The sequence below is a fragment of the Nerophis lumbriciformis genome, linkage group LG24 (genome assembly GCF_033978685.3).
Source record: "Nerophis lumbriciformis linkage group LG24, RoL_Nlum_v2.1, whole genome shotgun sequence".
NCBI lineage: Eukaryota > Metazoa > Chordata > Actinopteri > Syngnathiformes > Syngnathidae > Nerophis > Nerophis lumbriciformis.
Window position 1 is genome coordinate 27,234,412 of NC_084571.2, and position 16,371 is coordinate 27,250,782.

At 40.5% G+C, this 16,371-nt stretch overlaps 1 protein-coding gene across 5 annotated transcripts in view; it reads right to left on the reverse strand.

Annotated features, from left to right (window-relative positions):
- Positions 1 to 16,371, reverse strand: part of LOC133620393 (disintegrin and metalloproteinase domain-containing protein 11-like) — an 80,578-nt gene that overhangs the window by 58,496 nt on the left and 5,711 nt on the right. For 3 of the 5 annotated variants that reach the window (XM_061981863.1, XM_061981865.1, XM_061981866.2), the window contains exons 2-4: positions 12,554 to 12,873; positions 12,351 to 12,430; positions 8,213 to 8,406 (exon numbers count right to left, since the gene is read on the reverse strand). The exons of 1 other annotated variant lie outside the window; for it this stretch is intronic. In XM_061981863.1, the coding sequence (XP_061837847.1) occupies positions 8,213 to 8,406; positions 12,351 to 12,411 (255 nt within the window). In that variant the 5' untranslated portion in view covers positions 12,412 to 12,430; positions 12,554 to 12,873. Of the gene's footprint in view, positions 1 to 8,212; positions 8,407 to 12,350; positions 12,526 to 12,553; positions 12,874 to 16,371 lie in introns of those variants that run through there. One more of the 5 variants, XM_061981869.1, reaches the window with a different exon arrangement.

Here is a 16,371-nt window from a genome sequence, read left to right on the forward strand (position 1 = left end):
AAAAAATAAAAAAAAATTAAAAAAAAGAAATTATATATATATATATATATATATACATACATACATACATACATACATATGCACACACACACACACACACACACACACACACACACACATATATACATACATATATATATATATATACTGTGTATATATATATATATATATATATATATTTTTTTTTTTAATCTGTCCTTTCAAAGTTTATTTATATTCTAATCCATTTTCTACCCCTTGTTACTCTCGATTTCTCCTTAATCTGTATAAATATAAATATATATATATATATATATCAGGGGTCGGCAACCCGCGGCTCCGGAGCCGCATGCGGCTCTTTGATCACTCTGATGCGGCTCAGCTGCATACTTGCCAACCCCCCCCGATTTCAGTGCCTCTCGCAGAAAAATCCCGGGATTAATATTCTCCGATTTTCCCCCTTACAATAATAATAAGGGCGTGCCATGATGGTACAGCATTTAGCACCCTCTACAATATGTATAAACAGCGTGCCAGCCCAGCCTCTTGTTGTATGCATCTACTGCTTGCACACGTAAGTGACAGCAATGCATGCTTGGTCAACAGCCACACAGGTTACACGGACAGTGGCCATATAAAACAACTTTAACACTCTTACTAATAATGCGCCACACTTTGAACCAAAACCAAACAAGAATGACAAACACATTTCGGGAGAACATCTGCACCTTAACACAACAGAACGAATACCCAGAATCCCATGCAGCCCTGACTCTTCCGGGCTACATTATACACCCCTGCTACCACCAAACCCCGCCCCCACCCCAACCCTGCTCCCTCACACATCAACCCCCCGCCTCTGCCCTCTGTGCGTCAGTTGAGGTGGGCGGGGTTTGGTAGCGGGGGTGTATAATGTAGCCCGGAAGAGTTAGTGCTGCATGGGATCCTGAGTATTTGTTCTGTTGTGTTTATGTTGTGTTACAGTGCAGATGTTCTCCCGAAATGTGTTAGTCATTCTTGTTTGGTGTGGGTTCACAGTGTGGCGCATTATTAGTAAGAGTGTTAAAGTTTTTTATACCGCCACCGGTATAAATAAATAAATTCAAACTATAAGCTACTTTGTATTAGAAATGGCAACTGCAAAGGATTCATGTGCATGTACGAGCTCGTCTGCCCCACAACAAGAGGATAGTGAAAAAGAAGGAGTTTATTGACTACAGTGCAGATTACGATGGCGGACCCGCGCAACGCACTTTGGGCAAATGTATATTATATATGAAGCTATTCGCAGACGTCACAATAGAGAAAAACTTCACAAAATTCCAAACGGCTCGTTTGGAGGAAGTATGAAAGAAGGCAAGATTGTGTTTCCGGGCATCCCTCATGGTTTGATTTAAAAATTTCTGGATTTAGGCAGATCTCAAATACACAAAAAAGCGGTACCAATCGGTAAGAAAAGTTGGACCCCTTTAAATCAGGGGTGTCCAAACTGTATGGATGCAGGCCTCTTTAATACATTTTGTATTTGTACAACGAGGGCCTGATTTACTAAAGGTTTGTGTGTACTAAAACAAGTGCAAACTTAATAGCACTCACAAAGCTGATCTAAATGTTTGTAAAGTGGATTGTGTTTAAGTAAAAAAAATAAGGCGTGACATCCATTTTGCGTCTCTGTCTTCATTAATATGCAAAATATATGCTAATCATCAAGACGACAACAATACAGAGAGAAGAAGATATAATATTTATTTAGCACACGCAATGTGATTTATTAACACTCATCACCGCTTTGCAAGCACTATATAGCGATTTAAAAAGCACGTGTGGGAAAAACGTGAAAACTGACAATTCCACACACAGGATCAGTGCTCGATCTACACAGACAGACAATGGACAGACGAGAATCCTCCGTCATACATGTGTGTGTGTCAACATTTTGGATGGTCAGAAATAAAAAATATTAGATATATCGTACATTCGACAACATAATTTTATAATTTTATAGCTGCTAGAGGACCTGAAGGGTTGATTAAAACAAATTAAATTGATGCGTTTGTGTCCTTCAGAATTTTTTTTTTATATGTTCGTTTTTTTTGACATGGAATATATCATTAAAATATTTTAATATGTAAAAAAAACTTCTTTAAGTATGCATTTTTTTTAGAGTAGGTACGAGTTCTCTCCAATGAGCAAACCTTCGGCTGTTAAAAAAAAATAAAACATTTAAAAACAATATATACTGTATATATATATATATATATATATATATATATATATATATATATATATATTAGGGGTGTAACGGTACGTGTTTTGTATTGAACCGTTTCGGTACGGGGACTTCGGTTCGGTAAGGGGGTGTACCGAACGAGTTTCTAAGCTAAAGTCTTAACAAGCTGCTTTGCTTCTTCTACCTCTGTCTCAGCACCCAGCATTGTCCCACCCACACAACCATCTGATTGGTACACACAAAGAGGTAACAGCCAATCAGCAGTGCGTATTCAGAGCGGTAACAGCCAATCAGCAGTGCGTATTCAGAGCGCATGTAGTCAGCGCTTCAGCGTTGAGCACATAGGTGTTTAACAGGTGAGCATAAGGCAGCATACTCTCCCCAAATGATAATAAACACCTCCCAGTCAACTACTAGTAACATCACTATGAGCCCGTTGACGTTCTAGAAACTTAAGTGGTCTCTCCTATTGTACTATTTGTTAAGCTATAGTTACATTAATCATTCATAATGGAGCAGCCTAGTTTTGAATGGCAGGGTCCCTGCTATCACATGTTGATAAAAGTATAACATTTACATAATAAAAATCAACTACAGGCTTCCCAAAAGCTGTAATAAATTAAGCATGATAGGTTGACTTGAAACTGTTTAATGTTGCACTTTTTATATGTAGAAGAAAAGTTTTGTCATTCTATTTAATCTGAGCATCAACTTGAGGCAGTTTAATGCTGATTAACGTGGGCAGAATTATTATAGTGTTCCCAATGTTAAAAGGATAAAGCCATTGTTTACGAATTTGGTAAATAAATAACCAAAAAATGTATACTTAGTTGTTTTCTTACTGTACCGAAAATGAACCGAACTATGACCTCTGAACCGAGGTACGTACCGAACCAAAATTTTAGTGTACCGTTACACCCCTAATATATATATATATAAATATATATATTTTTTTTTAAAGTAGATGCACTGCAAGACTGCTTTTAAAAGGCCCCTAAAAAGTGGTACATTTCTCCTGCTTGTTTGAAAACATAGCCAAACACCACAGGTAGGAGCATGATAAGATGCACGTGCAGTAAATGAGAGTGTCTCTGTGGTACATGCAAATACCTCATTTAAAAAAAGCGGTCTACACCACTTTACAATTGCACACGCAGTCTTAGTAGATGACACGCAACACACCCATCAATAGTACACACCATTTTATAGATTGCACACACTGTTTAGCGCTTGGTATTTAGATCTCAATATATCAGACCCGTAATGTGGAAATATTAATCCAATGTAGATCAAGCTATGCTAAGCCATTAGACGAAAACACTTAAGCAACATTTAATAATATATCATCTTCATTGTAGGCCCATAAAAAGCAAGCAGTGGGCCAAAAATGGACCACACTTGTGACATCCCTAGTTTCTATTATAGTGTATGACGTACAAGGAAGGAAAAAAAATCCACTCTGTTTCTAAATTTATCTCAATCCCCAAACCCCACTTCTTAAATATTTCAGCTGACAAAACGCTGCAGGTCAGGACAAGCGGGACACAGATTTCACAAAACCGCGTCCAAATATCCGCTGCCTGCACAGCATCGTCTTTACTACACCGCTTGGCCATGTGACAGGAAGCGACGATTTCATTGGAACACCCTCGGATCGCCTTGACGCAGACAAGAAGTGGGACGTTCTCGGACCAGCTCCATAATTAATGGGGACATACTTCCTACACGGCACTGAATAAATGAAGGCGCAGGGAGCCCCAGCAGGGCGGCCTGATGATGGAATGTGAAGGCAATGGAGGCAACATGCACGCTAAAGTCAGGAGGCGTTACGGCGCCGTCGGAGGCAGTGAGGCTTTGACATTCTGGAGGTGATTCTCCTTGACTAAGTGGGTCTGAAAGCATCGGTAGAGACGTTAAACGCCTTGCAGCGTCAAGCCTGAGTAGCTGCAGAGATGTTCTACACAGCAAGAGGGAGACGGGCAACTATACCTTCACGCCCCCGCACGCGTCAACATGGACGTGTGAGTCAACACGCCTGTGTCTTATACGTTCTGACAACTAAGAACCGTTACATTTACTGCCCAGTATCTCAGACAGCAGGTATATAAGACAAAAACAGAGACATGAAATAGGCGGCGACCAAGGTGAGGAAGACAGTACGTCAAGACAGGCGTGACACAGCTGAAGGCACAGCGTGGAGAAGTGAAGGTGGACATTGGTGAGGAATAGCTGACAGTTGCAAGAGGCAAGCTACCAGGTGTGACACAGGTAGATATAAGTCAACACAAACAAGTGATACATAGCTGAGAGAGACAAAGACAACGACACAGACGTGTGTAGAGATACAGTGAAATCTATATATTTGAAACCCCTCATTGCACAAACTAGGGGTGCACAAAAAAAAATATTCACATCCGATTCATCCCGATTCTAAATCAATTCCTCAATTTTAAAAAATCGATTAAACAAATACCGTATTTTTCGGAGTATAAGTCACACCGGAGTATAAGTCGCACCTGCAAAAAACATATATAAGTCGCATTTTTGGGGGAAATTTATTTGATGAAACCCAACACCAAGAATAGACATTTGAAAGGCAATTTAAAATAAATAAAGAATATTGGACAACAGGCTGAATAAGTGTACGTTATATGACGCATAAATAACCAACTGAGAACGTGCCTGGTATGTTAATGTAACATATTATGGTAAGAGTCATTCAAATAACTATAACATATAGAACATGCTATACGTTTACCAAACAATCTGTCACTCCTAATCGCTAAATCCGATGAAATCTTATACGTCTAGTCTCTTACGTGAATGAGCTAAATAATATTATTTTATATTTTACGGTAATGTGTTAATAATTTCACACATAAGTCGCTCCTGAGTACAAGTCGCACCCCCGGCCAAACTATGAACAAAACTGCGACTTATAGTCCGAAAAATACGGTAGATGAATAAACAAATACAGTATTTTTAAATGGACATTTTAGGTCATCTACGTGCACCCAAAAGGAGCTTTTCGAACCTGCACTCTGTTTGGATGGATTCTGAATCTAATAGTTATGTGCCCAAAGATTTACAGCCCCAGTATGAACTATTTGATTTATGAACCACAGACCTGGGCGATAGGGACCAAAACTAATATCCTGATATCTCAGGGCATTCAATCGATCGCAACTAGACTGTTTGGTTCGTCTTAAGACGTTTCGCCACGCATCCGAGTAGCCTTTATCAGTTCTTGCTCATACTTACGTCAGATCTCGTCCCGATATGTGTCCCGAATATCCCGATATTTTTAGGTAGGTTTTAGGTAGTATCACGGTATACGATATATAACGGTATTTTAAACAAAGTGTTTAGTTTAGACTCAACACCACATTAGCGTTACTATCAGTGTTCTCAAATTACGTTTAAAAGGTAGTTATAGTTACTTAACCAAAAAAGTAATTTAATGACCAATATAATTACTTTTTAATACATGTAATTAATTACTAGGGAAAGTAAATAATGTGTTACTTAAAAAACACTCATAATATTATGCAGTTTACAGAATTTTCATGTGATAGCAACGGGTGTGTACATATGTGTACCTTTAAAGGGGAACACTATCACAATTTCAGAATGGTTAAAACCATTAAAAATCAGTTCCCAGTGGCTAATTATATTTTTCAAAGTTTTTTTCAAAATTTTACCCATCACGTAATATCCCTAAAAAAAGCTTCAAAGTGCCTGATTTTAACCATCGTTATATACACCCGTCCATTTTCCTGTGACGTCACATAGTGAAGCCAACACAAACAAACATGGCGGAAAGAACAGCAAGCTATAGCGACATTAGCTCGGATTCAGACTCGGATTTCAGCGGTTTAAGCGATTCAACAGGTTACGAATGTATTGAAACGGATGGTTGTAGTGTGGGGGCAGGTAGCGAAAACGAAATTGAAGAAGACACTGAAGCTATTGAGCCATATCGGTTTGAACCGTATGCAAGCGAAACCGACGAAAACGACACGACAGCCAGCGACACGGGAGAAAGCGAGGACGAATTCGGCGATAGCCTTCTAACCAACGATTGGTATGGGTTTGTTTGGCATTAAAGGAAACTAACAACTATGAACTAGGTTTACAGCATATGAAATACATTTGGCAACAACATGCACTTTGAAAGTGCAGACAGCCCAATTTTCATCAATTAATATATTCTACCCTCATGTCAGCAGGCAAGGGAAGCTAGGGTCGATATTCTTCTCTTGATCATCTTCGGGACGGTGTGAGCCAAGACATCCAGGGGGTTTAGCTCGCTCGTCTGCGGGAACAAACTGCCGCCATTGCATGCCGTGCTACCGAGGTCCTTTGTCCCTGAATTGCTCACACACTCCGGCAGATTCAATGGGGGTCTGGCGGAAGATTTCTTTGACTTTATCGTTGGAAATGCATCTGCTTTGAGTGTCGCAGGATATCCACACATTCTTGCCATCTCTGTCGTAGCATAGCTTTCGTCGGTAAAGTGTGCGGAACAAACGTCCAATTTCTTGCCACTTTCGCATCTTTGGGCCACTGGTGCAACTTGAATCCGTCCCTGTTCGTGTTGTTACACCCTCCGACAACACACCGACGAGGCATGATGTCTCCAAGGTACGGAAAACAGTCGAAAAAAACGGAAAATAACAGAGCTGATTTGACTCGGTGTTTGAGAAAATGGCGGATTGCTTCCAGATGTGACGCCATGTTGTGACGTCATCGCTCCGAGAGCGAATATTAGAAAGGCGTTTAGTTCGCCAAAATTCACCCATTTAGAGTTCGGAAATCGGTTAAAAAAATATATGGTCTTTTTCTGCAACATCAAGGTATATATTGACGCTTACATAGGTCTGGTGATAATGTTCCCCTTTAAAAGGCCATGTCTGTTGCCAAGCCACGTGTGATGTCACTGTATTTGTTAGCTGTAGCGGTTACCACTGCAGCGGCTGTTTGTCAGCTGTTCTGTTGAATCTTTTTCACCGACTTGTGTTACCTCTGGTTAATAATAAAGGAGCCGCCACCTATCCCTGTCAGCCGCTGGAGCTACGGTGTGGGTACGTCGGCTGTGCGCAAAGGTGAATGTGGAGGGGGGTTGGCAATGTGCGGTAGACCTTTCCCGTCCGCCGAATCCTTCCCGCACCGCGGCCGCAGCGCACCGTACCGGCCGCAACAAAGGCACAACAAAAGATACTGCCTCAAATATATACCGCTTTCTAAAATATACCAGTATTAACTATAACACCAGTATACTTCCCAGCCCTGTGTGCGACTGTGCATGGCGGCAGTCTGTATTTACTTTAAGTAAATGGATGTTCTACTGTAGAGTATAAATGAAGAGTGACACAGGTGAACACATACTGTAAGTGAAACTAGATGTAGAGATAGGTGGAATTAAATGCATGCATATTGGTTGACTGGCAAGACATGGGTAGAGGTGTAGATGTAACACAGGTGCCATAACTATGGTATTGACAAGCGATTAAGTCATGTGACATAGCAGGTGGAGACGTGATGGAGACATACTGTAAATATGATAATGGCATGTAAGGAATTGATGTGACATCGGCGAACATAGGTAGACTCAAAGGTGAGGCATACATTCAGAACAGGCATACTGAGATACAGGTGGGACATAGCAAGGTGCATAGAAGAAGACATACGGCAGGTGTGACGTGAGAAGGTGGACAGGCGCAGAGATATACAGTAGGTAGGGGTGCATTTTTGCCTCAATCCTGTGGGAATCCTGCGTGTGACTGAAGCATTAAGGAGTAGGACTATCCAGGACTAGCTGCAGTGTGCTCAAACAACCACTGGGTAGCATCTGTAAACAGATAGTACTGAATCATCTATTTCTCTTTAGGACGTATCAGTTCTTATCAGGTCGGTAGTGCATTCTTCACTCACACTTTAAGTGAGGGATGAGGCCAAAAGTAATCCAGATCCACTGTAGATACATTCTGGGTATCAACTCACCAAGGCGTGTTGCTTGTTGTTCTTCACCCTGGTATCCAGGTGCGCATGAGCCAGTTCCTTCTCAGACTCAATCCTTCGGACCAGACGTTTGGGATAGGTCACCTGGGCCGCTGTGTCGCTGCCCTCGGCTTGTCCGGACCAGGAGGAGCCGACCCAAGTGCCTCCCCCATCCTGGCCTGGGCTCCAGGTCACACCTGGACAAGACGACAGGACAGACAAATGTTAGCGTCTTCCATGAAGCAAGCATGCTTGTTTTAGTGCCGTTAATGAAGGGGCATCATGGGAGTATCTGCATGCAGTCTGGAGATCCAGATCTGTATTTCTCTGGGTACTACAACTTCCTCCCATCCCCACAATGTGCATTTTGGGCTAATAAGAGACTACATTTTTCATACAGTAAGTGTGAATGTCATTGTTCTTTGTGTGTAGGTGTCGTGTGATTTACCAGTGACCAATCTAGTCAGCTGCAGCACATGACACTTAAGTGCAACAAAAAATGGATGTACTTGATAAGAAAATTTAGCAATGTAGCTAGCATGCCTGTTTTTGTAAACACTGGTGACAATTTAGCAATTAAGTTAGCGTGTATGTTTTTGTAAACATAGTGACAATTTAGTCTTCAATGAAGCTAGCATGCTTGTTTTAGTAAACTTTGGTGGCAATTGTGCATTGTCAATGAAGCGCGCATGCATGTTTTTGTAAACATTGGTGACAATTTAGCAAATAAGCTAGCATGCATGTTTTTGTAAACACTGGTGACAATTTAGTCTTCAATGAGGCTAGCATGCCTGTTTTTGTAAACATTGGTGACAATTTACCATCTTCAATGAAGCTAGCATGCTTTTTATTGTAAACATTAGTGACAATTTTGTCTTCAATGAAGTTAGGATGCGTGTTATTGTATACATTGGTGACAATTTAGTTTTCAATGAATCCGGCATCTATGTTTTTTGTAAACATTGGTGACAATTTAGCAATGAAGCGAGCACGCATGTTTTGTAAACACCGGTGACAATTTAACATATTATTGATTAACATAATCACGTTTCATCAAACATAAATTAACATTGTTACCCTAGGGCAGTGGTTCTCAACCTTTTTTCAGTGATGTACCCCTTGTGAATTTTTTTTAAATTCAAGTACCCCCTAATCAGAGCAAAGCATTTTTGGTTGAAAAAAAGAGATAAAGAAGTAAAATACAGCACTATGTCATCAGTTTCTGACTTATTACATTGTATAACAGTGCAAAATAATGCTCATTTGTAGTGGTCTTTCTTGAACTATTTGGAAAAAAAGATATAAAAATAACTAAAAACTTGTTGAAAAATAAACAAGTGATTCAATTATAAATAAAGATTTCTACACATAGAAGTAATCATCAACTTAAAGTGCCCTCTTTGGGGATTGTAATAGAGATCCATCTGGATTCATGAACTTAATTCTAAACATTTCTTAACAAAAAAAGAAATCTTATGGAACATGTCCACAAAATATCTAGCTGTCAACACTGAATATTGCATTGTTGCATTTCTTTTCACAGTTCTTTTTGACAGACATTTAAAAAAAATCTCACGTACCCCTTGGCATACCTTCAAGTACCCCCAGGGGTACGCGTACCCCCATTTGAGAACCACTGCCCTAGGGTAAACTGGATAACACATGGCACACTGATAAAGCTTAACGTATTGTTACTATGACAATCTACAAGGTTAATATAGGTTTCTTCTCTTTCTTCCCTTCCATTTTTCTGCATTATTTATTATCTGTAGTTATTGTTACGTATATGTATGTTGCATTTGAACAACTGTATTGTTGAAAATAGAGGTAAATTATTGGTATTGTTCATTATTGATAGCGGTATTTCTATTGTATTGCTGTAGTGTAATAATGCTCATTGTCATGTCTGTATTATTATTTATTTCGCTAACTGCTTCTTTGCTATCACTTTTACCATCATATTTGTACATATCGTATTTGCTGATGTTGCTCTATTGTTGTTGTTGTTGTTGTGCTTGCTGTTGTTTTTGTCTCTCTGTCTTATCCCCCCTCTTGTCCCCACAATTTCCCCCTCTGTCTTCCTTATTTTCTCTTTCTATCCCCTCCTGCTCTGGCCCGGCTGCACCAAATGATAATATAAATACATTTAATAAAGTCATATACAAATAAGGCAACAAGAGAAGTATCCTACACTTCTCTTTTGTAAAGTAAATCTGAACAGCCAATATGGGCATCTACATCAACTATATGATTTTGCCTGATAAGCTGGACAGGACTAAAAAAACAAACAAAAACAAAAAAAAAAGGATGCGTGTTTTTGTAAACATTGGTGACAATTTAGCAATGAAACTAGCACACATGTTTTGTAAACACTGGTGACAATTTGAAATATTTAATGAAGCTCTCATGCATGTTTTTGTAAACACTGGTGACAATTCAGTCTTCAATGAAGCGAGCATGCATGTTTTTGTAAACATTGGTGACAATTTAGCAAATAAGCTAGCATGCATGTTTTTGTAAACACTGGTGACAATTTAGTATTCAATGAGGACAGCATGCATGTTTTTGTAAACATTGGTGACAATTTAGTCTTCAATGAAGCGAGCATGCGTGTTTTTGTAAACATTGGTTACAATTTAGCAAATAAGCGAGCATGCATGTTTTTGTAAACACTGGTGACAATTTAGTCTTCAATGAGGCTAGCATGCATGTTTTTGTAAACACTGGTGACAATTTAGTCTTCAATGAGGATAGCATGCTTGTTATTGTAAACATTGGTGACAATTTAACATCTTCAATGAAGCTAGCATGCTTGTTATTGTAAACAGTGACAATTTTGTCTTCAATGAAGTCAGGATGCGTGTTTTTGTAAACAGTGACAATTTTGTCTTCAATGAAGTCAGGATGCGTGTTTTTGTAAACATTGGTGACAAAATAGCAAATAAACTAGCATGCATGTTTTTGTAAACACTGGTGACAATTTAGTATTCAATGAGGATAGCATGCATGTTTTTGTAAACATTTGTGACAATTTAGTTTTCAATGAAGCGGTTTTTGTAAACATTGGTGACAATTTAGCAAATAAGCGAACATGCATGTCTTTGTAAACACTGGTGACAATTTAGTCTTCAATGAGGATAGCATGCTTGTTATTGTAAACATTGGTGACAATTTAACATCTTCAATGAAGCTAGCATGCTTGTTATTGTAAACATTAGTGACAATTTTGTCTTCATTGAAGTCAGGATGCGTGTTATTGTAAACATTGGTGACAGTTTAGTTTTCATTGAATCTGGCATTTGTGTTTTTGTAAACACTGGTGACAAAATAGCAAATAAGCTAGCATGCATGTTTTTGTAAACACTGGTGACAATTTAGTCTTCAATGAGGCTAGCATGCTTGTTATTGTAAACATTGGTGACAATTTAACATCTTCAATGAAGCTAGCATGCTTGTTATTGTAAACATTAGTGACAATGTTGTCTTAAATGAAGTTAGGATGCCTGTTATTGCATACATTGGTGACAATTTAGTTTTCAATGAATCTGGCATGTGTTTTTTTTGTGTAAACATTGGTGACAATTTAGCAATGGAGCTAGCACGCATGTTTTGTAAACAGCAGTGACAATTTAACATATTTAATGAAGCTAGCATGCGTGTTATTGTACACTTTGACGACAATTTAGCATCTTCAATGAAGAAGGCATGCATGTTTTTGGACTGTGGGAGGAAATATCCAAAGACAACCCACACAAGATGAGTGAGAAAGTGCAGCAGGTCTTGCACTGACACAGATTCAAAACCTCCTTTTTGCTGCAAGGCAATTGTGCTAACCACTGTAAAAAAGATAAATGACTTTAAATGAGTGTGCACTGAGCAGATATTATTGCAGCCTAAGTGTGTGATGAAAAATACCAGCTTTTACACAATATTGTAGCACGCAAACAACAATGCATTAGAGTTGCACAAGTTCAGACGTTCATTCTTATTGGCTTAAAAGCAAGAGTTCACTGTGGTAGAGATGTGTCAATGCAGCAAAACATGCAGAACTAAACCCAATGTTGACGCTGTAAGGCAAGTGGAACGATGGTATGGCTGCAGACACCCCCTCCTCCTGCAACTGCCAATCATCGGGTCTTACCTGACACCGCCAGCCGCTCGCCCACTGCAGCAAAGAGCAAGAAGCACCGCACCGCCAGCATGGTCGTCACACATTCCCGCCTGTCACCGCATCCAGGCCCGCAAAATGCCACCGAAGCACGGAAGAAGACGAGGAGGAGGGAGAAAAAAATACGTGAAAAAATCAAATCGTAATGCTAAAGCTCCAAATGTGCCAAGGTGCACCTGCTCTCATCGTCAGCTCTTCTCCTCTGCGGCCATCACGGACATCTGTGCGAGGTAGACATGGAAGCATCGCGGAGCTTCGCCTGATCAATACCGAGGATGAGGAGGATCGGTGAGGAAGAGGGCGCGCACCGCGGATGCATCGCTCCGGAGCGTGCGTGTGCGTGCGTGGCTCGGCGTGCGTGCGCACTGGTCTGCGGTATGCGGAAGATGGTTGCTGCGTGAGCAGGCAGGGCACGTGTGGGGCCCGTGGCTCCGCCCACTATCTGAGCAAGGCCCCGCCCACCGTTGCCATGCAGCCTCGCTCGGTCGGCTGCTTCCTATTTGTAATCAATAATTTTATTTTTTTAATATTGACATATTCCATGAGTTGGAACACACAGGTTCATGAAATAATCAATTATATCATGAAATAAATAATACAATCGTGAAATCCATCCATTTTCTACCGCTTGTCCCTTTTGGGGTCGCGGGGGGTGCTGGAGCCTACCTCAGCTGCATTCGGGCGGAATAATTAAATTAAATTAGGGGTGCACAGAAAAATCAATTCACATCCAAATCGGTATTTTTTTCTTCCCGATTCTGAATCAATTCATCATTTTCATGATCATATTACGCCTTTTCAGGCTCACCTGCACTGGTTTCCTGTGCACTTAAGATGCGACTTTAAGGTTTTACTACTTACGTATAAAATACTACACGGTCTAGTTCCATCCTATCTTGCTGATTGTATTGTACCATATGTCCCGGCAAGAAATCTGCGTCCAAAGAACTCCGGCTTATTAGTGATTCCCAGAGCCCCAAAAAAGTCTGCAGGCTATAGAGTGTTTTCTATTCGGGCTCCAGTACTATGGAATGCCCTCCCGGTAACAGTTAGAGATGCTACCTCAGTAGAAGCACTTAAGTCCCATCCTAAAACTCATTTGTATACGCTTGCCTTTAAATAGACCCCCCTTTTAGACCAGTTGATCTGCTGTTTCTTTTCTGCTCCGCCCCCTCTCGTGCGTGGAGAGGTTATTAGGTGACCACAGATGAAGCGCTAGCTGTTCAAAGTCGAGACCCAGGTTGGACCACTCATCTGTGCATCAGTGCAAAAAACCTATTCTTCTCTAATATTGTTCACAAATCTGTCTAAATCTGTGTTAGCGAGGACTTCTTCTTTGCCAAGATAATCCATCAACCTCACAGCTGTGGCATATCAAGATGCTGATTAAACAGCATGATTTTTGTACAGGTGTGCCTTAGACTGCCCACAATAAAAGGCCACTCTAAAACAGGCAGTTTTATCACAAAGCACAATGCCACAGATGCCGCAAGTTTTGAAGAAGCGTGTACCGGTAGTTGGCATGCTGGCTGCAGGAATGTCCACCAGAGCGGTTGCCTGTGAATTGAATGTTAATTTCTCTACATAAACCGTCTCCAAAGGTGTTTCAGAGAATTTGGCAGTACATCCAACCGGCCTCACAAGCGCAGACCATGTGTAACCAGACCAGCCCAGGACCTCCACATCCAGCAGGTGCACCTCCAGGATCGTCTGAGACAGCTGCTGCAACAATTGGTTAGCATAAACAAAGAATGTCTGCACAAACTGTGAGAAACCGTCTGAGGGAAACTCATCTGCATGCTTGTCGTCCTCATAGGGGTCTCAACCTGACTGCAATTTGACGTCGTAACCGACTTGGGCAAATATTCACATTCGATGGCGTCTGGCACGTTGGAGAGGTGTTCTCTAAACGGATGAATCCCAGTTTTCACTGTTCAGGGCAAATGGCAGACAGCGTGTGTGGTGTTGTGTGGGAAAGCGGTTTGTTGATGTCAACGTTGTGAATGAAGTGGCCCATAGAGGGAGTGGGGTTATGGTATGGGCAGAGATACCATGACGAGATCCTGAGGACCATTGTTGTGCCATTCACCCGAGAACATCATGTCGTGGTACAGCATGACAATGCACAGCCCCATGTTGCAAGGATCTGTACACTAGTGATGGGTCCGGCAACACCGATGTATCGGCGCATGCGTCGAGCTCATAAAGCAAAACCCTGTGTCGGTGCGCGTACCGCCTTTAGAAAGTCACGTGACCGATCATGAGCTGTTTCGGTCACGTGACCGATACGCGGACTGTGTCGCACTGACGCCTCCTCTGTGCCCTGTGAGCGGGTCTTTTCTACAGCCGGAGAAATAATAACTAAGAAGAGAAATCGTCTAAAATGTAATACGTTGGAAAAACTGTTTTTTTTAAATAAAAATGTGTAAAAAAAATAAAAAATAAATACAATTCCCAGTCCACAAGCATCCTCATTTACAACACATTCTCTTAGATTTCCATGTTCACATTATTTATTGACTGTATCTAAAAAAGATAAATATATTTTTATTTCAATGAAAATACGAAATAATCCTAAATTAAATACAATGACTTGATTTATATTATTGTATATACTAGGTCATAAAATCAGTGTCAGTTGAATAGGTTGCCTGTAGGGATTTTTAATGTTCAGCAGATGTCAGTATTTAGTGACACAGTATCAATACAGTTTTGCAATGTGTCGAAAAGCTTCATGACGCCTCATCAACCCATCACTACTGTACACAATTCCTGCAAGCTGAAAACTTCCCAGTTCTTGCATGGCCAGCATACTCACAGGACAGGTCACCCATGGAGCATGTTTGGGTTGCTGTGGATCGGCATATACGACTGCCTATTCCAGTTCCTGCCAATATCCAGCAACTTGGCACAGCCATTGAAGAGGAGTGGACCAACATTCCACAAGCCCCAATCACCCATCTGATCAACTCTATGCGAAGGAGATGTGTTGCACTGCGTGAGGCAAATGGTGGTCACACCAGACACTGACTGCTTTTCTGTCCCCCCCATACCACCAATAAAGCAAAACTGCATATTTCAGCGTGGTGTTTTATTGTGAGCAGCCTATGGTACACCTGTGCAATAATCATGCTGTTTAATCAGCATCTTAATATGCCACACCTGTGAGGTGGGATGATTATCTTGGCAATGAAGAAATGTTCACTAACACAAATTTAGACAGATTTGTGAACAATGTTTGAGAGGAAAAGGTATTTTGTGTATATAGTAAATGTTTTAGATCTTTGAGTTGAACACATTAAAATTGTGAGCAAAAACATAAGTGTTGCGTTTATATTTTTGTTTGGTGCAAATACATGTAAAGTAGGAAGTGAACACTCCGGTGTGTTGCTAAATGTTTGTGCACTACATTACCCAGAAGGCTTTGCGCTATAGACAAGAACTGACAATAGGATAAACTACAAGGAAGGACGACAGCTGTGTCGTTTGAGCAATGAATGTTGATATATTGTAACACATTGTTGTTCCTGCTTTGTCTACACAAAAAACATTTGATTACACCAGGAGTGCCTAAACTTTTTCAACCAAAGGCCACAGACTGACGAATCAAAAGATGTTGGGGACATTTTTGATAGTTTTTAACCTTCAAAACCAGTACAACATATAGATTTATTTTCAAAGAACAAGAAAATACAATTTTGGGAGACATTTCGTGTGATTGCTGAAGAGCCAAGCCAAACCGAAATGCTAACAGTTAGTATGCTGGCTATATAGCATCAAGTAACAAAAAAGATGAGCAAAATGTGCTTAAAAAAATAGCATGTCAACTGTACAATGCAATCATGCTAACAATAGCTTGCTTATAGTTAGCATTAGTGAAATACCAAAATATGACACTGAGATTTGCAGATTGGTCAAAATGTGCAGGGAAGTTGGACAATGAACAAAGTTGCAAGGTCGTGTGAATTTGTGTGAATTAGCTCCATCATACAAT